The sequence below is a fragment of the Danio rerio genome, chromosome 25, assembly GCF_049306965.1.
Source record: "Danio rerio strain Tuebingen ecotype United States chromosome 25, GRCz12tu, whole genome shotgun sequence".
In the NCBI taxonomy this organism is placed as follows: domain Eukaryota; kingdom Metazoa; phylum Chordata; class Actinopteri; order Cypriniformes; family Danionidae; genus Danio; species Danio rerio.
In genome coordinates this window covers 28,826,318-28,853,897 of record NC_133200.1, presented here as the reverse complement: position 1 = coordinate 28,853,897, position 27,580 = coordinate 28,826,318, and the positions used below count along the sequence as shown (strand labels likewise).

Genomic DNA, 27,580 nt, shown 5'->3' with positions numbered 1-27,580 from the left:
AAGCATGTCCCGAAGCACATCGTTAATCAGAGCTTGGAATACGGAGGGAGCATTTACTAGACCGAAGGGAAGTGGCCGAGCAGGGTTTTAAACTGTTTTCCACTCATGATTTTGTTTAATGCGTACTAAGTGGTAGGCGTTACGTAAATCCAACATGGTGAAAACCTTAGCGCCCTGTAGAACATCAAAGGCTAAAGCCGTAACCCTATTTAACCCTCTGTATTAACCGTATTTAACCATCTATAGTCTATGCAGGGGCGTAAGGAACTGTCTTTCTTCTTTACAAAGAAAAACCCTGCTCCAGCCGGAGAGGTTGATGGGACTATAGTACCTGCAGCAAGCGATTCCGAAAAATACTTCTCAAGGGCTTGGCGCTCGGGAGCGGATAAAGAATAGAGCTTACCGCGAGGAGGAGTGCTCCCCTGGAATGAGATCCATGCTGCAGTCATACGGACTATGCAGAGGGAGACAGGCGGCCTGTAAGTGGCTAAACACCACTCGCAGATCGTGGTTCTCCTCTGGAACACCGGATAAATGTCCGGGCTCCTCCTGTAACACAGAAACAGAAGACACAGCAGGTACAGCAGATACGAGGCATTTGACATGACAAGGTACACTCCATGTAAATATTGTCCCTTTAGACCAGTCTATGTGAGGATTATGTTGGATAACCCAAGGATGACCTAAAACTAATGGTGTGAAAGGAGAACGAAATAACTTAAATGAAATTGTCTCCTTGTGATAACCAGATAGATTGAGACAAAGTGACAAAGAGTGACAATGTTGACCCTGGTCAGGGGTTGTCCATCAAGAGAGTACATGGTGAGAGGAGGGTCTAGTGTCTGAAAAGGTATCTTATTGTCTTTGGCCCATTTCTCATCCATAAAGTTCCCCTCTGCACAAAAACCGACGAACGCCATGCAGAAAATGGACGAATCCCTGTTGTGTAAAGTGACGTTCAGCAACGTACAGGACATGAGTGATGAAGATGAAGTGGTTGCGCTCATCTGTACACCTCCAACAGCTGATAAGCCAGACTGCTTTAAAGGACATCTCAGGGTGAATGTCCGTCACCCCCGCAGTACATGCAAAGTCTTGCCGCTAGACGGCGCTGTCGCTCCACTTGGGAGAGGTGCATGGTACCCTGTTGCATGGACTCGGTGTCTGGCAGTGACGTCAGAGAGAAAGGACCTGTACGAGGGGCAGAAAACACAGGTGAGGAACAGAAGAGATGTTTGCGGCGGTCGAGGCGTTTATCCACTCGATGTGCCAGTTCAACCAGTGGATCTAAACGAGTGGGAAGATCGTGAGCCAGCAGTTCTTCCTAAACCTCAGCGCTGAGACCTTTTAGAAAACAGGCCGCGAGAGCGGGCTCGTTCCAATCGCTCGTGGCTGCCAGAGTGTGGAACTCGATTGCATAGTCCGCTGCTGATCCTCGTCCGTGGCGAAGAGTGGAGAGGAGATGCGAGGCCTCATGATCGTGGACTGATTGATCAAACACCTTTATCATCTCCGGCTTAAAACTGAGGAAGTGATGACAACAATCAGAATTGGCCTACCATAAAGCCGCTGCCCAGTCTCTGGCTCACCCGGTCAGCATGGAAATAACGAACGCCACTCTGGCACGAACATTAGAGTAGGTGTTGGGTTTGAGAGAAAAGACCAACTCGCACTGAGTCGGCCTGGGTGGTGAGCCGGTGACCTGAGGAGATAAGCTGTCAACGGCCTGTCTTATCATTTCTGGCCACTAATGCACATGACCCAATGAATCAGTTAAAGTTAAGCAACTGTTAGTTTGGGATCCTCAGATGAGGCCAGCAGGAATTTTAGTTAGTGAAAAAAATTATCAGGACGTAGTACTTGAAATTAAGGTGTTAAACACATAAAATCTTAAATTTAACAGAGAATCAATAAAGAAAAAAAACTAAACACAAAGGCTGGTGTAGAGTATGGAGCCTGTAATAGTTACAACTTATAATGTAGTGAGGAGTGAAGATGGCTGTTTAAATGAATAATTCTAACTTTTCATAAATGTGGGAGGATGTATTCTGACTTACAGCTCCAGGACAAGCGTCACATCAGTGCGGTTCTCATAAAGGTCATGCATTGCAATGATATTGGGGTGCTGAAGCTCTTGGAGGATGTTCACTTCCCTCTCAATCTCCTCTCGTTGAATGCCTCTCCGGCTTGCCTGATGCTGTCGCTTTTTAATCAACTTTGCAGCATACTCCATACCAGTACTCTTCTCCTTGCAGCATTTCACGATAGCAAACTGACCACTTAGTAAAAGAAAGAGAAAAAAAGAAAAAAGTTATTCAGTTCTTTGGTATGGTTAATCATGTTTCTAACACTTATAACGTATAACAAGTCAAAGTAAAAATGTGAAAGTAAAAATGTAACTATCTAAAGCACAAATCTGATCTTTAGATGGGTTTTTAAGTAACACACAGTTTGACTAAAGAGACACTATGTTTACGTATACTACCATATTTGTTGAAATATAAAAACATATTTCTGATATATGTACTGACATCCCAAATGTTTTAAACCAGGGGTTCTCAAGCTTTTTCAAGCTGGGTTGCAAGGACCTTAAATTTGTGAGGCTTGTGCAGCTTCTTGAAGAGAAATCAAACAAATGAGCGTTGTTTTCTAAAGTCTATGAACGCAGCACAAACAAACTAAATTGACATACTACAGATAAATTTCAAAATGTAGTGTTTGTACATTTATACCATTTGAATACAGTTCAGCAACATACAACACATGACCTGACAACCAAGAGAGCTTAGAATTGACCATCACTTAATTTACTATCACCTCACAATTGAAACGTTACACTGATTTCATACAAGGTTCATACAGTCACAGCCTAATGAAAATCAAGGAATTTTAGGCACTTTTTCTAGCACCTATTTTTATTTTCACAATATGCACAATACATCGGTGGCCATATCGTTATCGGCCGATAGATGCTATTTTTAAGATTATTGTTATCACTCCGATGTCTAAATTAGGCTGATATATTTAAGCCGATAAATTACGTAATTGTACAGACCTGTCTGCCTCGCGCACATGGGCGGAACCAGGGCCGGATTAACCAATGGGCCTTATGGGCACAGGCCCAGGGGCCCGTGCGCACTTGGGGCCCCTGCGAAGGGGGAGAAAAAAAAACTATTTCAGAGTGTCTTTTTAGGCTAATTTCAAATAGCGCATCTAGTTGGAATAAGCTGTTCACGGTTTACACCCTTTGATGCCTGATTGATGGATATATATGAGTAAGGAGCAAATCATTAGTACAGCCTGATTGGCGTACCTCGTAGAGCGCAGAGCAACATCTTTTGACGCGATTGATCATCAACCTGGTTCGAATCTATCGGCTGAAATCATGCTACTTTTTTTCTCCCCATTACATATCACATTGGAAATATATTTATTTTTAACAGGAAGGAAACATTTAAAAAAAATAATGCAAATGTGATAAAGTCACAAGTCCCTCGTGGGTATTTAATAATGTTTAGCCTTAATAAAGGTGCCTCCCTCTCTGTAAAACCTATATTGCTCAGACAACTGTAATCCCTCTGAGCAAAAAAAAATCGCTATCACATATTAATATATTATTATTATATTTAAATTGTCTTTCTTTCTTTCTTTAACTAAACAGAATGCTGTAATTGGTCAAGCGCGGAAATGTCAGTTTTGAAATAACCCGCACTTAACTGAGTGGACTGCAGTGTAACATTACGTTAGTATTTGTCATAGATCAAAAATGAGTGGACAAGAGGATTTAGCAAACGCGAGAGAAAGAGAAGAGGAGGCATCTTTATTGAGGTCTTTTCCATACACACCTTTTTCAAATAGACCCACACTAAAAAAAATGATATGTTGGCTTTAAATAACTTTTTTATGTCAACAGGTTCCACGTAACCGAGTTAAGTTACCTTAAAGAAAGAATAATTATTTGAGTGAATTAAGTTAGGTACATAAAGGTAATGCAATGTTGTTTAGTTCAATCAACACAACATTAATAATTTAGCTTTCATTTATTTACACTGTTAAAAAAATCTATTAAATTTACAGAAAAATACCAGCAGGTGTTACAAGGAATTTTCTGTAAAAATACGGAAGTTTAATAGGACAGTTTATATTTACAGAAAATAACCGTATTTCATTAACAAATACAATGCTCAGTTCGCAAAAACGTAAAATCATTCAAAGTACTAATGTGTTCACATGTGTATAATTAGCAAACAGATTTTCACTGCATTAATAACTACACAGTTACTTTAAAACAAAAGAAGATGCAGCACATCATTAGCTATTCTTAGTTCATATTGGATTTGAACATAGATGCTACTATCCTCCACAATGGTGCACTCAAAAAAAAAAAAATATGTTGGCTCTAATTAACTTTTTTTAGGTCAACAGGTTCCACATAACCAAGTTAAGTTACCTTAAAGAAAGGATATGTATTTGAGTAAACTTAAGTTAGTTACATAAAGGTAATGTTGTTTAGTTCAATCCACACAACATTTATAATTTAGCTGTAATTTATTTACACTGTTAAAAAAAAGCTGTTAAATTTACAGAAAAATGCCGGCAATTTAAGAAAAATTTGTAAATTCATATACATATACATCAAATACATTCCACAGTCTGTATTTTTCATCAAACACATTTAACCCCTTAAATCCCAGAGCAAACTCCTCACTAGTGTCCTCACTACAGAGGGTTGAACACTCAGGCAGTGATGAAGTTAATCAGATAATTAAGAGTCTAATTAAAGGATAAATTGATGAACAACTGTTAACAGCAGAATCACTGAAGGAAATAAAAACACAAATTACAGCCAAAACCAAAGATGAAATCAACAGAAAATAAAACTCTTAATTAAATTATAATAATCAAAATAATTACACAATAAAAATGAAGATCTCAGCAGAGATCATTAAACAACTCCACTAACATCAGAAGCTTCACACATTACTGAGCTCTGACTTTATTTCTGTCATGTGGATAAAAGCTCTTTATGACATTTCTGTTGTTCTTTTGAAGTGACCATGATGTAGGTCAGCATCTGCTTTAGTTGGGCTCTTCAGCTGCTTATTTCAACACTAGTTGATAATTAGCTGCTATAATTGATTGTGTCCTTTACAATATCTGTATAGCATGAAAAATATACAAATATATAAATATATATATATATAAATACATAAAACATATAAAAAAAAAAAAAAAAAAATATATATATATATATATATATATATATATATATATATATATATATATATATATATATATATATATATGTATATATAAAGGTGACTTATATATGTATATATAAAGGTGACCCGTGCGCACAGGTCCTTCATCACCAAACCAAAACCAGAAGAGAGACCAAGGGCAGTCGTGGTCCGCTTTCATCGATACCAACTAAAAGACAAAGTCATTCGCGAGGCACATAAAAAACGAGGCGAGCTACAATATCAAGGCAAAGCAATTGCAATCTACGAAGACTACAGTCCTGAAGTAATGGAACAACGTGTTCAATACCGCAAAGTTATGGCCGAAATGTACAAACAAGGACTTAAACCGGCTCTTTTGTACCCGGCGAGACTTCGAATAACAAGCAAAGAAGGAAATATCAAGTGGTTTGCGTCGGCAGAGGAGGGCAAGCAATATCTAGAATCCCTCCACAGCAGTTCTTAATCATATGTTGGGTGAGACATCAGTGAAATCATAAAGAAACTGTGAAATACGTTATGTTATTGGAACTATTATGTTTGGGAGCTGTACTAATCTAATACAAAAATGATGATGTGCAAATGGTGAGCAAAAATTTCTCGCTATGGAAAATCTTATAAATTGACGACCTTCTCTTATATATATCTAACCCAATTTCATTATTACCATAGATCCTCCAAATTTTTGATTTGTTTGGCAAATTTTCTGGCTACAAAATAAACCTCCAAAAGAGTGAAATGTTTCCAGTCAATCTATCAGCTGAAACACTGTCTAAACATCATTTTCCATTTAAATGGGCTGAGGAAGGATTTTGATACTTAGGTGTATTCATCACTAAGTCAGTTAAAGGTATTTTCAAAAAAATCTTAACTCTCTGCTAGAAACATGTAAACAAGATATGCAGAGATGGTCCTCTCTTCCAATATCACTAATCAGCCATATTAACTTAATTAAAATGACAATTTTGCCCAAATTTCTTTATCTCTTTGATCACATACCCATTCATATCAACACATCTTTTTTGTAACTTTGAATAAGGCAATTAACTCTTTTTTGTGGGGCGGCAAATATCCACGAATAAGAAGAAAATGTTTAGAATTTCCCAAGTCAGAAGGGGGCCTTGCATTACCAAATTTTCAGCAGTATTACTGGGCCTGTAATATCAAGAAACTTTTGCATTGGACTAACATTTCAAAAGGTTCTAAACATCCTATCTGGGTCCAATTAGAACTGTTATCCTCAAAGTTTTCCTTTTATTCAGTGATTTGCTCTCAGCTTCCAATAAATGGTAGAATTGTCTCAGACAGTTTAGTGGTGACCAATACTATTAAAATATGGGTTACTTTTAGGAAACACTTTGGGCTAATAAGTCCATCCACACTAGCACCTATAGTAAATAATGTATCTTTTTTACCATCATGTTCTGATTCTGTTTTTCGTGACTGGTCTTCCAAGGGCCTTAATACCATTAAGGACTTGTATGAAAAAGGTATTTTTTGTCATTTTCAGATTTGTCTGAAAAGTTTAATCTTCCCAAAACTCATCTTTTTCGCTTCTTTCAGATAAGACATTTTGTACAAAATCAGTTTACTCAGTTCCCTAATCTGCCTCCTCATTCAAAAGGAAAAGGAATAGTCTCTGTCATCTATCTGTCAATAAACTCCTTGAATTCTGATTCCTCTGAATAACCCAAGAATACATGGGAACAAGAGTTGGAGATCACCATCAGTGAAATAGAATGGGATTATATAGTCAATCTTGTACATAGTTCTTCAATATGTGCCCAACACAGTTTAATGCAGTGCAAGATTTTTACAGAGCACTCTACACTAATGCCAGATTAGCCAAAATATACCCAAATAGAAATAATACTTGTAATAGGTGTCAACAATCCCCAGCAAATCACACACACATGTTCTGGTCTTGACAAAAATTGACAGTGTTTTGGTCTAAAATCCCAAAACACAGTGTTTTGGTATTCAATACTTTTATTGAATAAAAACTTTTAACATATCAACCACTCCAAATCCTCTAACAGCACTATTCGGAATTCCTTTTGAGCCAAATTTGCCTTCAACAATATAGAACGTTGTGGCTTTTACTACATTATTGGCTAGGAGGCTTATTCTCCTTAAATGGAAACAAACATCTCCACCTTCACATGACAGATGGATAAAAGAAATTTTTTTGTGTTTAAAGTTAGAAAAAATTAGGTTTTCATTAAAAGGGTCTTTAAAATCCTTTTACAAAACATGGAAACCCTTGTTGAATTATATTGACACTATTAATCGTGAAGCAGAAGAGGAATAAAGGTTTTTATTTTTAATTTTTTTTATTTTATTTTATTTTTTATTATTAAATATTATTTTTGTAGTTATGTTTTTTATGCTGTAGCTGTTTATATATTAATTTTTTATTTTTTTTTTACATTTATTGTGTCATTTTATAACTATATATTTTTTTCTGATGGTCATTGGTTCTTAGTTGTGAAAAAGCAGAACAGTGTATTCCTCATTTCTGTATGTATATGATATTTTATCTGCAAAAAATGTTAATAAATATAGTTGGCAAAAAAAAAAAGTATGGAATGTAGCAGAGCACCAGGTATAGATAGCCTATCGACAGACTTTTACAAGTCTTTTTGGCCTGAGATTGGTGTATATCTGCTTGAAGTAATCAATGAGAGTCTTGAAAGTGGTAGATTACCGATAAGCTGCCGGAGAGCAGTTTTGACTTTATTGCTAAAGAAAGGAGACCTGAATGATATTGGAAACTGGAGGCCTGTCCCTCTATTATGCTGTGATTATAAGATTCTTTTGAAAGCTTTAGCGAATAGATTAAGTAGTGTTTTGGCTGAAGTCATTTATTCTGATCAGACCTATTTTGTACCAGGTAGGCAAATTTTTGACAACATTTCTTTTATCAGGGACTTCCTTGAGATTGGTAAGCTCTTAGATGTTGATTTTGGTTTAATATCAATAGACCAAAAAAAGAATTCAATAGAATAGAGCATTGTTATTTATGGAGTGTTTTGGAAGCTTTTGGATTTAAGAAACAGTTTATTGATAAATTAAAAGTCTTGTATTGTGATGTTGAAAGTCTACTGAAGGTAAATGGTGACTTATGTGCTCCCTTCAAAGCTCTTAGAGGAATTGGACAAGGATGTGCTCTTTCAGGCATGTTGTATAGTTTGTCAATTGAACCACTTCTAATAAAGCTTAGAGAGCATTTAATGGGTATAAAAGTTCCAGGTTGTGATACCTTTTTTTAAATTATCTGCTTATGCTCATGATATTGCTATTCTCATTAAAGAGCAAAAAGATGTAAAAAAAAAAATTGACAGAAATTTTAAATTATTTTATGTCTGTATCTTCCACTAAAGTTAATTGGAAAAAAAGTTATCATATGTGGAAAATGGCCTCATGGTCAACCTGCTGGGTTAAAATGGAGTAAAAATGGGTTCAAATATTTAGGTGTATATCTTGGGGATGATGCAACAGTTAGGAAAAACTTTGAAGGAGTAGAGGAAAAAATAGTGGGTCGCTTGAGTAAATGGAAATTTTTACTCTCTAAAATGTCTTATAAAGGAAGAGTTTTAATTATTAATAATCTGGCAGCCTCTACCTTGTGGCATTGGTTAACTTGTATTGATCCCCCATAACTTTTACTTAAAAAATTCAGTCTATACTAGTTAATTTCTTCTTGGATAATCTACATTGGGTTCCACAAAGTTTTTTATTTTTATCTAAAGATGAAGGGGGACAAGGTTTACCTGATATGCAGAGTAAAGTAGCTGCTTTTAGGGTTAGATTTGTTCAAAGATTTCTAACTATTACTGTAAATGAAAATTGGAGCTCAGTCGCATCTATTATTTTAAAGAACTTTGAGTCTTTGGGTTTAGACAAATCATTGTTTTGGATGAACCCCAAAATGTTATCGGTGTCCAAATTACCTATTTTTTATTGTAATTTATTTAAAGTATGGTCTTGTTTTAAAGTATCAAGATGTGAAAAAACAGACTCTTTGCACTGGCTTTTACAAGAACCACTGATTTTTGGCTCTCGTCTGGATGTGTCGAGAGAAGGACTTTTGCCTGCATTGACTAATTCACTCATCAGTTCTCGTATCTTTACTCTTGGAGGACTAATTCACATAGCAGGACCTGATCTATTAAATGTCAAAGCAATGAAAGAGAAACTGAAAATGAAATCAACAAGAATAGTAACTCTTTAACTGACTAAGTGGAAAGAAACTATTACCAAAGAAGAATTTGACATATTGAAAGACTTTGCAAAAGGTTGGACTCAGCCCAAGAAAGAAGTTTTTTTCAGAATGTTTATTTGACACCTAATTTAGACTAGCAGGTAAAAATTCACAAAATTCACACTATAGCCACCTAGACTCTTGTTCACCCCACTTAAACATCAGTAACCCATATCTGGCAAATCCTATAGAGACTGTGTCTGTTCCTCGTATTATTAGATTAAGAAATAAACGTACTGTGTGCTCCAGGAAAAATCTAGTAAGAATCAAACCAGAAAAACCAGTAGAAAGTGAAAATACAAATTTCGTAAAACTTGGTCTCCTAAACATCAGGTCACTTGCACCTAAAGCACTTATCATTAATGAAATAATAACAGAAAACAATCTTAATGCACTCTGTCTCACTGAAACCTGGCTGAAACAAAATGACTATATTAGCTTAAATGAAGCAACTCCTCCAGGATTCTTATATAAACATGAGGCTCGTCAAACTGGTCGTGGTGGTGGAGTTGCATCAATCTTTAGTGATTTCCTTAATATTAAACAGAGAAACGGACTTATGTTTAGCTCCTTTGAAGTATTATCGCTTAATGTTCAGCTTCCAGATACTATACAAAAACCTATGTTATCTCTCGCTTTAATCACCATATATAGACCCCCAGGACCCTATGTCAAATTTCTAAAAGAATTTTCTGATTTTATTTCTGACTTACTAGTCAAAACTGATAAAATGCTTATTGTAGGTGACTTTAACATCCACATAGATGACGCTAATGATACATTAGGGCTCGCGTTTATGGATTTAATACACTCACTTGGGATAAAGCAAAACGTTGTGGGTCCAACCCATCGCTTAAAGCATACATTAGATCTAATTCTGTCTTATGGAATCGAGGTTATTGACGTAGACATTATACCACAAAGTGATGATATTACAGATCACTACCTCTTACTATATAAGCTATGTTTACCTGAAATCAGCAAACCCGCTCCAATACTCCGCCCTAGTAGAACTATTGTTCCGTCAACTAAAGATGAATTTATAAATAACTTAAATAAATAATCTCTCTCTATTTCGTAATGCACCCGCAAACTCAAATGATCTTGATGTAGTAACCAGCAGTATGGATGCCATCTTTACTAGCACACTAAATACTGTGGCACCCATCAAATTAAAAAAGGCTAGAGAGATTAAAACTGAACCATGGTATAATAGTCATACTCGTGCGCTCAAAACAGCAACCCGCGCCCTGGAACGTAAATGGAAAAAAACTAATTTAGAGGTCTTTAGAATTGCGTACAAAGACAGTATGTCCAGCTATAGGAGGGCTCTAAAATCTGCCAGGACCGAGCACCTGCGCAAACTGATAGAAAATAATCATAACAATCCTAGATTTTTATTTAACACCATCTCTAAATTAGCAAATAATCGGTCATCCTTGGAACAAACTACTCCACCACAAATTAGTAGTGATGATTTCATGAATTTTTTCAGTAATAAAATAGAAGGCTTTAGACAGAAAATAGGAGATGCCAAACTTTCTGCACCGGCTTATACTCCAAATCCTGTAAATATTTCATTAAATCATAATAATAACCTACACTGCTTCAAAATCATAGAACATGAAGAGTTAGTAAAAATTATAAATAGCTCTAAACCAGCTACGTGTATGCTGGACTCAATTCCAACAAAATTACTGAAAGAGCTGCTACCTGCTATAGGAGAACCTCTTCTTAACATTATCAACTCTTCTTTATCTATAGGCCATGTTCCAAACTCTTACAAGCTAGCTGTTATTAAGCCTATTGTTAAGAAACCGCAACTAGACACCAACAACTTAGCTAACTATAGGCCTATTTCTAATCTTCCATTTATGTCTAAAATACTAGAAAAAGTTGTTTCCACTCAATTATGCTCTTATCTGCAGACGAACAATATTTTTGAAGTGTTTCAGTCAGGTTTCAGGGCTCACCACAGTACAGAAACCGCCTTAGTGAAAATAACCAACGATTTACTCTTAGCTGCTGACCGAGGGTGCGTCTCGCTATTAGTTTTACTCGATCTTAGTGCGGCATTTGATACCATTGACCACAATATCCTCATAAATCGCTTAAAGTCTACAGGTGTCCAGGGACAGGCTCTACAATGGTTTAAGTCATACTTAACTGACCACTACCAGTTTGTGAATCTTAATGGACAGCCTTCACAAATCTGCCCAGTAAAGTATGGGGTGCCTCAAGGATCAGTTTTAGGCCCTTTACTGTTTACAATTTACATGCTACCTCTGGGAGACATTATTAGAAGACATGGGATCAGCTTTCACTGCTATGCAGATGATACTCAATTATATATTTCCACTAAACCTGACGAGACGTCTGAACTTTCTAAACTAACTGAGTGTATCAAAGACATCAAAGACTGGATGACCAACAATTTTCTTCTCTTAAACTCAGACAAAACAGAATTATTACTTATTGGGCCTAAATCTTGCACACAGCAGATCTCGCAACTCAATTTACAATTAGAGGGATACAAAGTTAGCTTTAGCTCTACTATAAAAGATTTGGGTGTCATATTAGACAGCAATCTAACTTTTAAAAACCATATATCCCATGTCAGAAAAACTGCCTTCTTTCATCTGAGAAATATCGCTAAATTACGAAATATGCTATCCATCTCAGATGCAGAAAAGCTAGTCCATGATTTTATGACTTCGAGACTGGATTACTGTAATGCTCTATTTGCTGGCTGCCCAGCATCCTCTATTAACAAACTTCAATTAGTACAAAATGCAGCAGCCAGAGTTCTGACCAAGTCTAGAAAATATGATCATATAACCCCAATTTTATCCTCCTTACACTGGCTGCCTGTTAAATTTCGTATTGAATTTAAAATATTACTTCTCACCTATAAAGCTCTAAATAATCTAGCTCCTGTTTATCTAACCAACCTTCTGTCTCGCTACGAACCAACTCGCTCCTTAAGATCTCAAAATTCAGGGCTTCTGGTAGTACCTAGAATAGCAAAATCAAGTAAAGGAGGTCGAGCCTTCTCTTTCATGGCTCCTACACTCTGGAATAGCCTTCCTGGTAATGTCCGAGGCTCAGACACACTCTCCCAGTTCAAAACTAGATTAAAGACCTATCTGTTTAGTAAAGCATACACTCAATGCATCACCTAGTGGGTTCCACACTGGCTTCTGCATCTTGCTTATATACACTATGAACAGCAGCTACGCTAATTATTCTCTTTATTCTCTATTTTCACCTGGGGATACTCATCCCGAGGTCCTCAGATTAGGCGGAGTCACTGATTGGATCCAAGACCAGCGACGTGATGATCCCAAGGATTCCATATCCGGGACCAGGCCATATCCTGAGCTGCTGCTGCGCTGATGGTCGTGGGGAGTGGAGAACATGTGTCTGATTCCAGCGACGCTCCAGGGACAGACGAGTCTTCATTGAGGCCATCTTCCAGCATAAACCACGGCGAATGAAGTTCTGCACAAGACTTTTGGCCAGCGGAGATATTAAAATGGTCGTGCCCAACTGAGTCTGGTTCTCTCAAGGTTTTTTTTTTTCTTCACTCCCATCAGGTGAAGTTTTTTTTCCCTCTCCGCTGTCGCCACTGCCTCGCATGGTTCAGGATTGGTAGAGCTACGCATCGATGAATTTGCTCTTCAGTGTTTGAACTCTCAGTAATGATTAAATCACACTGAACTGAGCTAAACTGAACTGAACTGAACTTAAACACTAAAACCTGAACCACACTGTTCCAGTTACTGAACCACACTGTTCCAGTTACTATGACCATTTATGTGAAGCTGCTTTGACACAATCTACATTGTAAAAGCGCTATACAAATAAATAAAGCTGAATTGAATTAATTTAGAATTGTGTGATGGTTTTCTTTTGAGGTACAGAAGTTTAATGTTAGTAGGAAAAGAACAAGCATCTTGTAAAGAAGTGTACAAATGTTGTGTCAGCTTTTAATAAGAAATGCCTTGATGGTAAAATAGACACACCTTGGCGTAATGTTTTACATTTAAATGAAAATTCAAAACCTGAGTGGGGAGCACTATATAAGTCATCTTTAAATAAAAAAAAATAATAATAATAATAAAAAAAATGGGAGATTTGCAATGGAGAGTTTTGCATGGAATTATAGCTGTTAATGTTTTTATTTCAGTAATGAATCGTGAAGTCAATCAAGAATGTCCTTTTTGTATGCAAAGAGAAACAGTGTTCCATGCCTTCATGTATTGTAGTAGGTTAAAGCCTTTTTTTACTTTTTTACAAGAGGTGTTTAAATGGTTTGATGAAATGTTTTCAATGGAGATTTTTATTTGTGGTTTTAAATATTCTTGTAAACGTTCATACGAATGTCAATTGCTTAATTTTTTTATTGGGGGAAGCAAAAAGGGCAGTTTATATTAGTAGGAAACGTAAAATTGAACGTAAAACTCTGATCTTGACAATAACTCTTTATTCAAATATGATAAGGTCAAGAATTTTTGTTGATTTTCGTTGTTATAAAATAACAAAAAACTTGTTTTTTAAACAGAGATGGTGTGTTAAAAATGCTCTTTGTAGTGTTTGATGCTGCAGTCTCTGAGGAGAGAGTCGGGGGAGGTGCAGTGGCTCCTACTATGGCAGAGGTAGTAATAGGTTTGTCTGCTGTTTAAACCTCAATTAATTCTGAGGATGACCCAAGTGGCCAAAAGGCAACTTTTTCCACAGTTAGAACAGCTAAGGAAAGTACAGATGTGAAGGGATAGTGGAAATGGAAATTGAACCAGAGCAAATCTTTAAAGTTCCTTATAAAAAAAAAAAGCCATTGAAAACAAAAATGATCAAACAAGCAAGAAAAGACTAGATTAGAGGTGATTATATAATATTAGATAACGATGCTGATTCTTCCGATTCCAGTTCTTCAGTTTATTCCTTTTCATCGCAAAATGAAAATGAAAATCAAACACAAAGATATACGACTGAGGGAATCAAGAAATTTCTGAGGGAAACAAAATTTTTACCAAACGTGGAGGTTGAGGATTATTTTGAAGATGTTTCTGCTTTCGTGAAGGATGTAAAGATCCTGACAAGAGAAGGTGCATTCATAGACAAACCAGATTTGGTGTAATTTTTGTTCTTGGTTAATGTTGCAGTATTTCTGATTGTTTCTTTTATTTTTAAAACATCATTTGCTATGAGAGTATTTAACATTGAAATTCTCAATTTAAATGGTGCTAGAGACAGTCAGAAAAGAATGTGTTTATTTGAATTCATAAAAATGAAACGCCTAGGTGTCACGTTTATTCAAGAATCACATAGTGACAATCTTAATAAAATAAACTGGAAGAAAGATTGGGATGGTCACATTTTTATGAGCCATTTGTCTTACAACAGTGGAGGAGAAGCTGTTTTGTTTTCTAAGACAGTGTCTCCATTGTCTGTTGAAACAAGAAATAGTTAAAGGCCATTTTTTGAAAGTCAAAGTCAAGTTTAAAAATGCACCAATGGTGTTTTTAAATATTTATGCTCCTAATAAAGGAGCTGAAAGAATACTTTTTTAAAGAAGTTTAGTGATGTTATCAATAATGTAGATTCAAAAGATTTTTTGTTTTTAGGTGGATATTTTAATTGCACAGAAAATGATAAAATAGATAGAAATCATTTAGAACCACACAGTGCTTCGCAGAAAGAAATGAAGAACTTAGTACAAGTTTGCGATTTATGTGATGTGTGGAGAAATGTACATTTAAATGATAGACAATATACTTGGGTACATAGCAAAGATAATCAAATTTCTATGGCAAGACTTGACAGGTTCTATATGTTTAAGTTTCAAGTAAATTATGTCAAAGATTGTCGGATAATTCCTGTTGGGTTTTCTTACTACTGTTCAGTTATTTGTAAGATTTTTGTAAAGTCTGTGAAAGTAAAAAGTGAATACTGGCACTTTAATACGTCACTTTTAAATGATGAAAATTTTAAAGAATTTTTTTTTCTGTGTTTTGGGAAAATTTTAAAAAACAAAAACAAATGTATTCTTCCCTGCAACAATGGTGGGATTGCAGGAAAATACAAAGTAAACAGTTATGTAAAGAGCACACTTTTAATGTTACTTAAGAAACAATACGAGCAATGAAAGAGTTAGAAAAAAATATAACAGAACTTTTAAATACAACAGCTTCTACAAATAATAGCAATGATTTTAAAGAAAGTAAAACCAAAAATGATTTACTTGCAGATTTATTGAGTGTAAAAGCAAAGGGTGCTTTAATTCGTTCTCGGTTTCAGAATATTTCAGAAATGGATGCACCTTCAAAATTTTCTTCAGTTTGAAAAAAAAAATGGTAAAAGCCGAATAATACATTCACCAAAATCTGAAACAGGAGAAGATATTACAGGTTCTAGTAAGATTCGCAATTATGCTGGTAATTTTTACTCATCTTTATATAAATGTGAAGTATTACAGAGAGATGTTGAAAACTCTTTTTTTTTTTTTTTTTTGAAAATCTCTTTAAAGGTGATGATGAATCTAATGCAATGCTTGAGATGCCTGTATCACAAGATGAATTATATACAGTACTGATGAGCATGGAAAATGACAAATCGCCTGGCATTGATGGAATTCCTGTTGATTTTTATAAAGTTTTATGGCCAGTGTGTCATGATCACCAGCGATCAAACCACCAGAGATTGCTGGTAAACACTCACACACACACACACACACACACACACACACACACACAGGACTACAAATCTGTTTCTAAATGGACTACATATTCATACATGCTCTCCGGTCACACTCACACATGCTCACTCATCTAGACTGATTATATTCTCACCACCTGAGCCTTGTCAGAGACTGATTGCACTCACTACTTAAGCCACAAATTTACCCATCCAGTTTACTGAGTCTTGTTATCATAGTAGCATTACAACGCGTTTCCCAGTCTTGTTATCTTGTGTACCTGCCGTTAGCCTCTTTGCCTGCCTTTCTGACCTCTTGCCTGTATTCGACTCTGATTTTGGATTGTCCTCACACACCTGTTTGCACCGGTATTGACCGCTGCATGCCTGACTGTGAATAAACCTGCATAGTGGATCCCAACTTCAGTTGTATGTGTTACTCCCCGACGTTACACAGTGATTGGTGAAGATTTGTTTTTAATTTTAAATGACAGTTTAAATAAAGAATTATTGCCTTTAAGTTGTAGAAGAAAAGTTATTACTCTTTTACCCAAAAAAGGAGATCTTCAAAAAATAGGTAACTGGAGACCTGTCACTTTTGTGTTCAGGATATAAAATTTTATCTAAGGCTTTAGCTGTAAGACTAAGTAAAGTACTGGACCAAATTATTCAGCCTAATCAAAATCACTCAATACCAAATAGATCAATTTTTGATTATATATATTTTTTAATTAGGGATGCGTTAGAAGTTGCTAAATTATTTGGTATTAATTGTGGATTGATCTCATTAGATCAAGAAAAAACTTTTGATTGTGTTGAACATGAATATTTGAAAAAAGTTTTAAAGGTTTTTGGTTTTAGTACTCATTTTATAAAAATGATTGGGGTAATGTATAGTAACATTCAAAGTGTACTCAAAATCAATGGTGGTTTAAGTGCTCCTTTTGATGTGCAGAGAGGTGTTAGACAGGGTTGTGCTATGTCAGGAATGTTATTTTCCATTGCCATTGAACCTCTTCTACACAAACTAAGAGCGGAATTAAAAGGTTTTTCTATACCCCACTGTAATGCTCAAGTGCAACTTTCAGCATATGCAGATGATGTTATTGTTTTTATAACTAATACTGATGATGTAAGAGGACTGGAATGTATTATTAACGATTTTAAAAAGATTTCTTCTGCCAAAGTTAATTGGGAAAAAAAGTGAAGCACTTCTCATAGGTGACTGGAAAAGGGACCCTCCCTTATTACCTGGAGGATTAACATGGAAGACGTTTTTTTTTTTTAAATAGGCCTAACTTGGAGTTCACCTAGGTGAAGGTGACTTTGTTCAGCAAAACTGGAACGGATTGCTTGAGAAAATTCAAAGTCGTTTACAGAAGTGGAAATGGCTGCTTCCACAACTTTCTTACAGAGGGCGAACACTCATTATTAACAATTTGGTGAGTTCCTCTATGTGGCATAAACTTGCTTGTGTTGATCCACCCGCTGGATTCTTACCAAAGATTCAAGGGGAACTGGTCAATTTCTTTAGGGACAATTTGCACTGGACACCTCAAAGTGTTCTGTTTCTGCCAAGAGATGAAGGTGGCCAAGGGTTGGTGAATCTTGTGAGCAGGGGAGCCATATATAGACTACAATTCATTAAGAAGTTGTTTTATGGGCCTGAGAGTCTCGTGTGGAGGCCTTTAGCTTAATGCATCCAATGTGAAAAAAATGGCTTGAATCTTCATGCGTCACTTTTCTTGACAGATAATGTGCATCTAGATCTGACTGGAATACCTTCTTTCTACAAAAGTATTTTTAAAGCATGGGGACTTTTTAAACATTTGTGGGCAGATTCAACAACATCTCTTTTCTGGCTGCTCGAAGAACCAGTACTTCTTTGCAGTGGCCTTGATGTGACAAAAGATGATACCCCAGGACTAAAAGAATTGCTTATTTACAACAAAATGACAAGACTAAGAGACATTGTTGACAAGGCGGGTTTTGGACTAAGAGATGCAGAAAATGTTGCTTTATATATGGGAATTAGATCGGAGAGGTTTGTTACAAAATTTTTTAATATTTTGAAAGGTTTTTTAAATGGAAAAAGAAAAAAACTTTACTTCAGTCAAGGTATTATTTTCCCTAATGATCAAGATTGTTTCACAGACATTAGAATTACACCTAATGTTGAAAATTCTGGGATTAATAGTCTATTGTTATGTTTTAAGGAAAATGGGAATGTTGATTTTAGTAAAGTTAAAGGTAAAGTGCTTTATAAAACTATTGTGAAACTAAATAATAGGTATACTTTAAAGAGCCCATATTATGGGTTTTTGAAAATTCCCCTCCATGTAGTGTGTAACACAGCTCTAAGTGAAGTGAAGTATCCAGCTAAGGCTTAAATCTGTAAGAATACAGTGTTTAAAACTGTTGATTCATCTATAAAAGAGTCGAATCATAGTGCTTCAAACGAGTCGCCTTGATACCGACTCATTAGGTGTTTCGCCATGACGTACGAACGAAACAAAGTTTTTCACGTGCACGCGCAAACCCGGGAGATTTCAAACCTGAGGCCCCGCCCTCTGACGCAGTAACCCAGACACACACACACACACACCCACAAACACACGCACACCCACAAACACACGCACACAAACATGCCGGTCGATTGAAGTCACACTGCAGATGGATATATTGAGTCTCTACCCAAAGATGAAACATCAGCATTATAACCAAGCAGTTGGAAACTTCTGGAAGCTACATGCTACAAAGAATACTTCATCTGAGTTTGTTAAAGGAAGGATCAGTAAAGAGTAACTGATGGACGTCAGGATGGGTTTCTTCCTACATTTCTCAAGTGTAAGTACGTGCGGTTAAAGTTGTTGCCTCGTTTACTCTAGCTTGCAAATGTATTTAGTTGTGATTTGTTACTTGTAACCGCGTGTACTGTATCAGGTTAACTGGATATATTATCTTATCGCGTGCAAAGTCACGTTAAAAACGCGACGCGTGCTGTTTGTTTATGGAGCTCCGTGCTAGAGTTCTGCTCCCGCGATTTATTCGGAAATGTGTTCCCGCGCCGCAGAAATCTGGCGCGGGGAGAGAGAGAGAGAGAGAGAGAGAGAGAGAGCGAGAGAGAGAGCGAACGAACGAACGAGCTGTGTACTTTGTGCTGTGTGTGTACAGACAGCTTGGCTGTCTGGACTGTATACTGGGTGATATTTGGTTGTGTTCTCCGCTCTAGCGGGACCGGGCGCGGCGGGCAGAAAACGGAGCGGGTTCTCAGGCTAAAACCTGGCGGGTGCGGGCTGAAGCGGGAGCGTTGTCATCCGGAGGTGTGTGTGTGTTTTTGTGTGTGTGTGGTATGGCGAGTACACGACTGTCTCCTTCGTTCGGTTATCCGTGGCACTATCCACTCGCCATAGTGTGGCAGCTAAAGTCCACGCCTACACTATCGAGCGTGTATGAACTGTGATTACTTTTTAAATTGCTGATTAGCTATTGGCCATTTCCCTCTCTGACTGAAGGCAGTCGACCAATCGCGACAGACTGTCATCGGTCCAATCAGCGCAGATTAGCTCCGCGCTAAGGAGGGGTTTGGGAACAAATGAATCACTGGACGATTCATACAGGAGTCGCTGGGATAATTAGATAAAAATAAATGCAGATTATAAGACCATGAAAGTGTTTTTTGACCTTGCATGCATATTAGACTGTTGTTGGAGACCCTTACAACCAAGATATGACCTTATTTCATGTATAATATGGGCTCTTTAAAAGAGAGATCTGACACTGTATGGAGCAATAAACTGTGTTTAGCAGAAGAAGAAAAAACAGAATGGAGAAAATTGTATAAACCACCATTGAATAAAAGATCGGGGGATTTGCAGTGGAGAATTTTACACGGTGCTATAGCTGTTAATGCATTTGTGACTAAAATAAATTCTAGTGTGAGTGATCAATGTCCGTTTTGTTTAGAAAGGGAAACAATTTTCACTGTTTTATGTATTGTAAAAGACTTGCTCCTCTGTTTGATCTTTTAAATGCTTTAGTTTCTTTACTTGGCTTTTTATTTACGAAACAATGTTTTATATTAGGTTTTAAATACAAAAGACAACACAAATATAAATGTCAATTATTGAATTTTATCTTTGGTCAAGCAAAATCAGCTATTTATATTACAAGAAAAAAATGAAATAGAAAATAGGAATGGTAAAAACATTGTAGTAGTTTTTAAAAACCTAGTAAAATCAAGAATTATTGATTTTAATTACTATAAAATGATGAAGGCAATTAATGTGTAATAAATAAAATTGAATGGTGTTGTGATGATGGGTTGTGTTCTGTCATTAATGAAGAGCTGTATTTTATAAATGAGTTGATTTGAGCTGTAAATCAATTGTTAAATAATTGCTTGTTAATAAAAGGATTTGTAAATCTCTCTCTCTCTCTCTCTCTCTCTCTCTCTCTCTCTCTCTCTCTCTCTGGCCAAATATTAAATCAATATATTTATAAGAGTCTTAACTGATTTTAGTTACTATACACAAATGGATGATTTGGAAACTTTTGAAAATATTTGGTGCTTTAATAATGCTTTGTGTTGTGTAGATGAAAACAATGTTGTTTTTACACTGATTTAAAATGTATAGTTTTTCTTTCATGTAATTTAAATTGACTAATTTATAGTAATATTGTGTCTGTTTTAATGTAATATAGTTTTTGTAAAATCTAAAATCTCTCTCTCTCTCTCTCTCTGTGCGAGTGCATGCTGGGAGTGTGTGGACAGATTCGGGTGAGAGTACCTCTCAGTGAGAGTGAAAATTTCTTGTTTCTTTATTATCCCTTCCCTTGTAAATTAATGAGCTAGTTTAAAGTTGTTGTTTTTTTCTCTCCTTTTCTGATCCCTGACATCGGTCAGTGAGTGAGGAGGAGGATGATTTCTCACGGTTAACACTCAAACATGGGTGTAAATGTATACCTGACGCCCAAGTTTCAGTGGAGGACTGTGTCATTGCTGTTAGTTTGGCGATCGGTGGTGCTAATATCAAATCGGCCTCCCGTATGAATAAGGCAATTGTGTTCTTTCTTACTGATAGTCAAATGGTAGATAACCTGATTGAATCGGGGCTGATAATCAAAGATACGTTCGTACTGGTTTTGCCTTTGTCAAGTCCATCCAAGAAAGTTGTTTTATCAAACGTACCTCTGTTTGTAAAAAATGAAAAACTAGACCAAATACTCCAGAAGTATAGTAAAATTGTAAGTCCCATCAAAATGATTCCCCTTGGATGCAAAAACCCTGACATTAAACATGTAATGTCTTTTCGGCGTCAAACATTTATGATTTTGAATTCAAAACCCCGACCAGGTGAGGCGACTGAGGTGCCGGGTGACCTGCCCAATAAACCGGTGCTAGTCTCTTCTAAAGACGGCCTGGAAGGGGCTGCTGAAGAGGTGGCCAGACCGAGTAATGCTGTACCGCAGGCAGAAACGAGCCTGGAACAGATTTGCTTGGAAACAGTGTCTGAGATTGATCCACTTTGTTTTGATAAACAAACGGACGAGGCCAAAACTGAGAGTGATATAAATGATGCATTGGATCAAAGTCAAGATGATATTTCATCTCAAGACTTTGCGGATTTAAATGTACAAATGGATTGTTCTTACAAGGAAGTTGAGGATGATGCAACGTTAATGGAACATAAAGTGATGGATTTACAGCCTACTTCTGGAGGTAAGACTAAACTTTATTCACTTCAGCAGATTAACAACTTTCTTGACTTTACAAAAGGGCTTCACAAACCCAAAATTGAGTCTTATTTTCCTGATTTAAAACTGTTTCTGCTGTCTGTTACAATGGCATTGAGAAAAGCATCTATATATGAACTTGACATACTGTACCTAAAAGATGTCGTCTGAGAAAACTTATGGGTAATGTTAGAAGTACTTTAAAAGGACAAGATTAAAATGAGCCTGGCTTGGTTATAGAGTCTTTATTATAATGGACTGGTATTATTAAGGGCCCTTTTTATACTTATTTTCATGGCACCATTGAGAGTCAGCTCATTAAATATCAATGGAGGTTGTGATGCTATGAAAAGGGCTAGTCTTTTTGATTATATTATGATAAAGAGTGCTGGTGTGGTTTTTCTGCAGGAGACATACAGATGTTAACAATTAGATTGTCACCGACTCGGTCCCAGTCATTCCCCTCGCTGGCCAGCAGAGGCCGCCATCTTCGGGCTTCTAAGCATTACATCATCCACCTAAACTGATTGTGCACACACCTGAACTGAATCCCGTTAACGACCCACGCTCCCTATTTAAGCCACACTCAAACACCAGTTCTTTGCGAAGTCTTGTTCAGCCACGGCCAACATTTCTGAGCGTTATTCCCTGCCTGATCTCCTGTGCATTACCCCGGACTGTTTCTAACTCTGAGTTGCCTTCTGCCTGCCCTCGACCCACGCTTGTTATACGCACTCTGAACCACGCTGCCTGCCTACGATCCACGCTTGTTATATGGACTCTGAACCACGCTGCCTGCCACTGATCCATGCCTGGTATATCACTCTGTGTCTGTCAGCCGCCAGCCCTATGACCAATATTGAATGCTGTTGATGTGAGTTCGCACTTTAGTGCGTGCTGTAAGTTTGTGATTGAACTGTGTCTATTAAATACTGCAAAATGGATTCCTTCGTGTCAGTCTCCTCGTTATAGAAGACTTGATCCCGCAGCCATGCAGGTCGTGTCCCAAAAAGACACAGCTCAAGCTCAGATACTAACAACACATCAGCAACAGTTGTACCATTTAACCCAGCTCACCGATGAATTGGCAAGATCAATGCAAAACCTGCAAGCTGCTTCCACAGCGCAAAATGGATCCCTCCGTGTCAGTCTCCGAGTTATAAAAGACTTCGCCCAACATGGATCCCGCAGCCATGCAGGTCGTGTCCCAAGAAGTCACAGCTCAAGCTCAGGTACTAACAACACATCAGCAACAGTTGTCCCATTTAACCCAGCTCACCGATGAATTGGCAAGATCAATGCAAAACCTGCAAGCAGCTTCCACAGCGCAAAATGGATCCCTCCGTGTCAGTCTCCTCGTTATAGAAGACTTCGCCCAACATGGATCCCGCAGCCATGCAGGTCGTGTCCCAAGAAGTCACAGCTCAAGCTCAGGTACTAACAACACATCAGCAACAGTTGTCCCATTTAACCCAGCTCACCGATGAATTGGCAAGATCAATGCAAAACCTGCAAGCAGCTTCCACAGCACAACTCACCGCCAATTACTCTCAAAATCAACACCCCATTACACCGACCCAGACTTTTTCCGGTGTTCGTTTGGCTTTTCCCGACAAGTTCTCAGGTAACCCAGCTAAATGCAAAGGCTTTTTACTACAGTGTAAACTGTTCATCGCTCAACAGCCCCATCTGTTTAAAGCTGAAAAGAGTAAAATTGCTTTTGTGTGTTCCCTGCTCACGGGAAAGGCTTTAGACTGGGCTACTGCAGTTTGGCCAGACAATACCCCAAATTTTCCCTCATTTAATGACTTTCTCAAACGTTTTTGCATAGTATTCGACCATCCTACAGGAGGTCGTAATGCTAGTGAGGAGCTTTTGTGTGTCCAACAGAAAGATTAACCTTCAGCCGAATTCGCTCTACATTTCCGCACACTAGCTGTGCAGATTGGCTGGGCTGACGATCCTCTGAAGATTCTCTATAGAAAGGCTCTAAACCCCAAACTGCAGACTGAGGTGGCATGCCGTGATGAGGGAAAATCACTGGATCAGATCATCGAGCTGTCAATCAGGTTGGATAACTTAATTCGAACTAAAAACCCCTACGTGCTGTTTCTCCTTGTCCTGTATCCCCTGAGAGCTTCACTGAACCCATGCAACTGGGCAGAACCCGATTAACCCCTGAGGAACGTGAGAGAAGACTGAGGAACCACTTATGCCTGTGTTGCGGTCTTTTGGGTCATACAAAGTTGCTGTTTCCCAATAAACCTCTACCTAAGACTTTACCGGTGAGTGCAACCACTTTGTTCTCTACCTCCAATAACATTCTAAGTTTACCTGTTTGTCTACAATATGGTGATGTAAAGATCCCGACTCTAGCTATGGTTGATTCAGGAGCCGCTGGCAACTTCATTAACACGTTTGCCACAATCCACTCCATTCCTCTAACCACCTTTGATTTTTCCCTAGCGATCACTGCTATAGACAGACGCCCCCTGGGGGAAGGAAACATTAAATTCTGAACTCTGCCACTCTCTCTTAAAACAGGCTTGCTCCATGAAGAAGAACTCTCCTTCCTAGTGATTAACTCTCCTCAGCACACCATTATCCTCGGTGCAGGACTTTCCAGTATGTGTCACTATTGTTTATAATATGTATATTTTTAGAGATAGATGTTATTATGTTTCAGAGTATTTGAAGAACACATATAGGTATGTATATTTGAATTGTAAGTTTAAATGCAGGCACATTTATGTTGTATTTTCATAAATATCATAGTTCTGATAGATTATGGAGATGTGTATTACCGTTTCTAGCCGATAGGTTGTGTCTGTATATAAATTAAGACGCAAGTTTCATTTTCATTCTCTCTCAGTCAGTTATTGTTCGGGGCCGGTACGCTTGCCGGTTTATAACCTAGCTAGCTGCCAGCTACTAGTTACAAGCTACTAACAACTGTCATTAAACAAGGAAGGACGTCGAAGTTTGACAGATAAGTGTAATGTTGGTATAGCTGTCTACTTTGTGGGTGAACATTGTTTATGTGTACAGTGTACGCAATAAAAGTTCAGCAGTGACTCGAGTTGTATCCATCGTACTTGCCCTGAAAACCTTCCAGTGGGGAGTTTATTGAGGTAAAGTGAGTAACCTGATAAAAAACTGGACAGTTATAAACCGCCAACAGAGCCGTGCTGGAGGTTCATGGACGCCGAGCGGAGAAAAATCGGATGTTGTCGGGATCGGAGATCTGTTTTCTGAGGAGAAAACAAGCCAAAGACCAACGAGGCCGTTAAAGGACTAAACAGTTTGTCAAACCGTGAGTAAAACTGTGTGGATAATAACTGCTGCGGTTCTAATAAAGCAAATATTAGCCGCGACAGTTGAACGAGTCTTTTGAGTCGACTCTTCTGAACAAATCATTTGAATCAATTCTTCTGAACGAATCTTTTGCTAAAACTGTGATTTAAGTGATTCCGAGCACTAGGATTAATAACAAAAGGGAGCAAAATGTCAGATGACAAACCAGATCTGGGGAGTTTAAAACAAAAACGCTCAAATAAACAAAGAACCTTTACAACTAGGGTAAACCGCCTCGAAGTTAGTGCTGGCCGTTTACGTGAAGTTGAACTGTCTGAAGAGTTAGTGAAATTAAGGGATGATTATGACAAGCTTCTTGATGCCAGTAATGAAAGTGAACCTAAATGAGGCTAAGGAGAAGGAGACTCTGTGGGGAGCTGCTCTCATAGACCAAGTTGATCCAACAAGGTGCAGTTCTCTTTCTAGACTTTGTGCAATAGTTGGTTATGTCCGCAGAGCCATAAAGAAGTGGCTAGCCTGTGTAGGCAGGACTTCTAAGCCGGCAAAGTGGGAGGCAGTGTTGACAGTAAAAGAACTTAACTCTTTTGAGTCGACTCTTCTGAACAAATCATTTGAATCAATTCTTCTGAACGAATCTTTTGCTAAAACTGTGATTTAAGTGATTCTGAGCACTAGGATTAATAACAAAAGGGAGCAAAATGTCAGATGACAAACCAGATCTGGGGAGTTTAAAACAAAAATGCTCAAATAAACAAAGAACCTTTACAACTAGGGTAAACCGCCTCGAAGTTAGTGCTGGCCGTTTACGTGAAGTTGAACTGTCTGAAGAGTTAGTGAAATTAAGGGATGATTATGACAAGCTTCTTGATGCCAGTAATGAGTTTGTTGATGCACAAAGCCAGACAGACCCTACAACAAGTGAAGACAGTGAGTTGCGGGACGCTTTGGTGAAAAGGGATGCCAATGAGCAAAAATTCCTTGAAACTGAGGGCAAGATCATGGAATTGCTGTGGGCTAAGTATGCAGAGCCAGACATAGATGCTCTTGTGGCACAGTTCAAGTCCGCTTTTGATCGAGCTGGGGCGCTTGGCACATGTGAAGTACCATGGACACAGCAAAAGGTCGAGAGTAGTAAACTAGATAGAAAGCTCAGTGAACTCAAGGAGGCTGTGTATACTTGGAGGGATTATCGGCCACATGGAAGAAATAAATAGTTGCTCTTTTTATCATTGAGAGAGGCTAAAGAGCAACTGGTGGACGGCTGGGCATATGGACATGAGGAATGCGGTCATGAGGAAGAATGGTGCAGAAATAAAAGTTGATGATGAGGAGGCAGAGGCTGATGATGAGGAAGGCGATGTCACGGTCAGTGGGCATGGTTTAATAGAAAGCAACAGCCCTGCAGCGGCAGGTAGCATCACCTATACCCAGCCAGCAACACATGCTATTGCTACCCCTCCTATAAGCGATCAGTCTACTGGTGTTAGTTTTGCTTTACCTCCAACTCCAGCCCACACACCACAACAGTTGAACCATCAGGCTGTTCCACCTGTTGATCTGAGAATGGGGCAATGTAATAACGTGCCATATAGTAGCCCTGGTTTGTATGCTATTGGTGAAAACAGCTTTCAATGGGCTAGACCAAAAATAAGGCTCACACCCATAAGCTTACCGAAATTCTCTGGGGACAGGAGAGGTTATTGGCGTTGGAAGGCTGAATGGGAAAGTATTCAGACGCAAGCGGAACCTACAGGGTCGAGGGAATGCAAGAAACTTCATTTACTGGACAGTATAAGTGAGCCTGTAAAAAGTGAACTCAGTCTGGTGCACTGCAGAGATGCAAATGATATCTTCAGGGAATTGGAGGACCGTTATGGCGATAAAGCACAAACAGCTGAAGAGATATATGAAATATATGAAGAGAGTATGCAGAGCCGTCTTTGCTACATGTCTTAAAGGATACGTGATGAAACATGGACGATTGAACGTGGAAAAGTGGTATCATTTCATTGACAGTCAAACAGTGCTTGGGGCTATCCAAAGAGAAACTTACGGGTTCAAGACATTCTTTGCGAACCGTATTGGGGAGATTCAGAAGGCTGGAGGTGTAACTGATTGGTGGTGGATACCAGGCGAGGTCAACGTCGCTGATCTAGTCACGAGGGGGTGCTCTCCTGAACTGCTGGATGAAAATTCTGTGTGGCAGAAAGGTCCTAAGTTTCTCTTCAGTCCAGTAAAAGATTGGCCTATAAAGTCTGCTTCTGAAGTGGCAACCGATGCTAGAGAGGTAGTGAGTAAGCTCCTGAAAAAGGCCTTTTCTGCTGTCCTT

At 38.0% G+C, this 27,580-nt stretch overlaps 1 protein-coding gene across 3 annotated transcripts in view; it reads right to left on the bottom strand.

The window, feature by feature from the left end:
- The window catches only part of dapk2b (death-associated protein kinase 2b), a 176,057-nt gene that overhangs the window by 104,568 nt on the left and 43,909 nt on the right, over window positions 1-27,580 (bottom strand). For all 3 annotated transcript variants that reach the window (XM_679634.10, XM_073943217.1, XM_073943216.1), the window contains exon 2: window positions 2,058-2,279. In XM_679634.10, the coding sequence (XP_684726.7) occupies window positions 2,058-2,279 (222 nt within the window). The remainder of the gene's footprint in view (window positions 1-2,057; window positions 2,280-27,580) is intronic.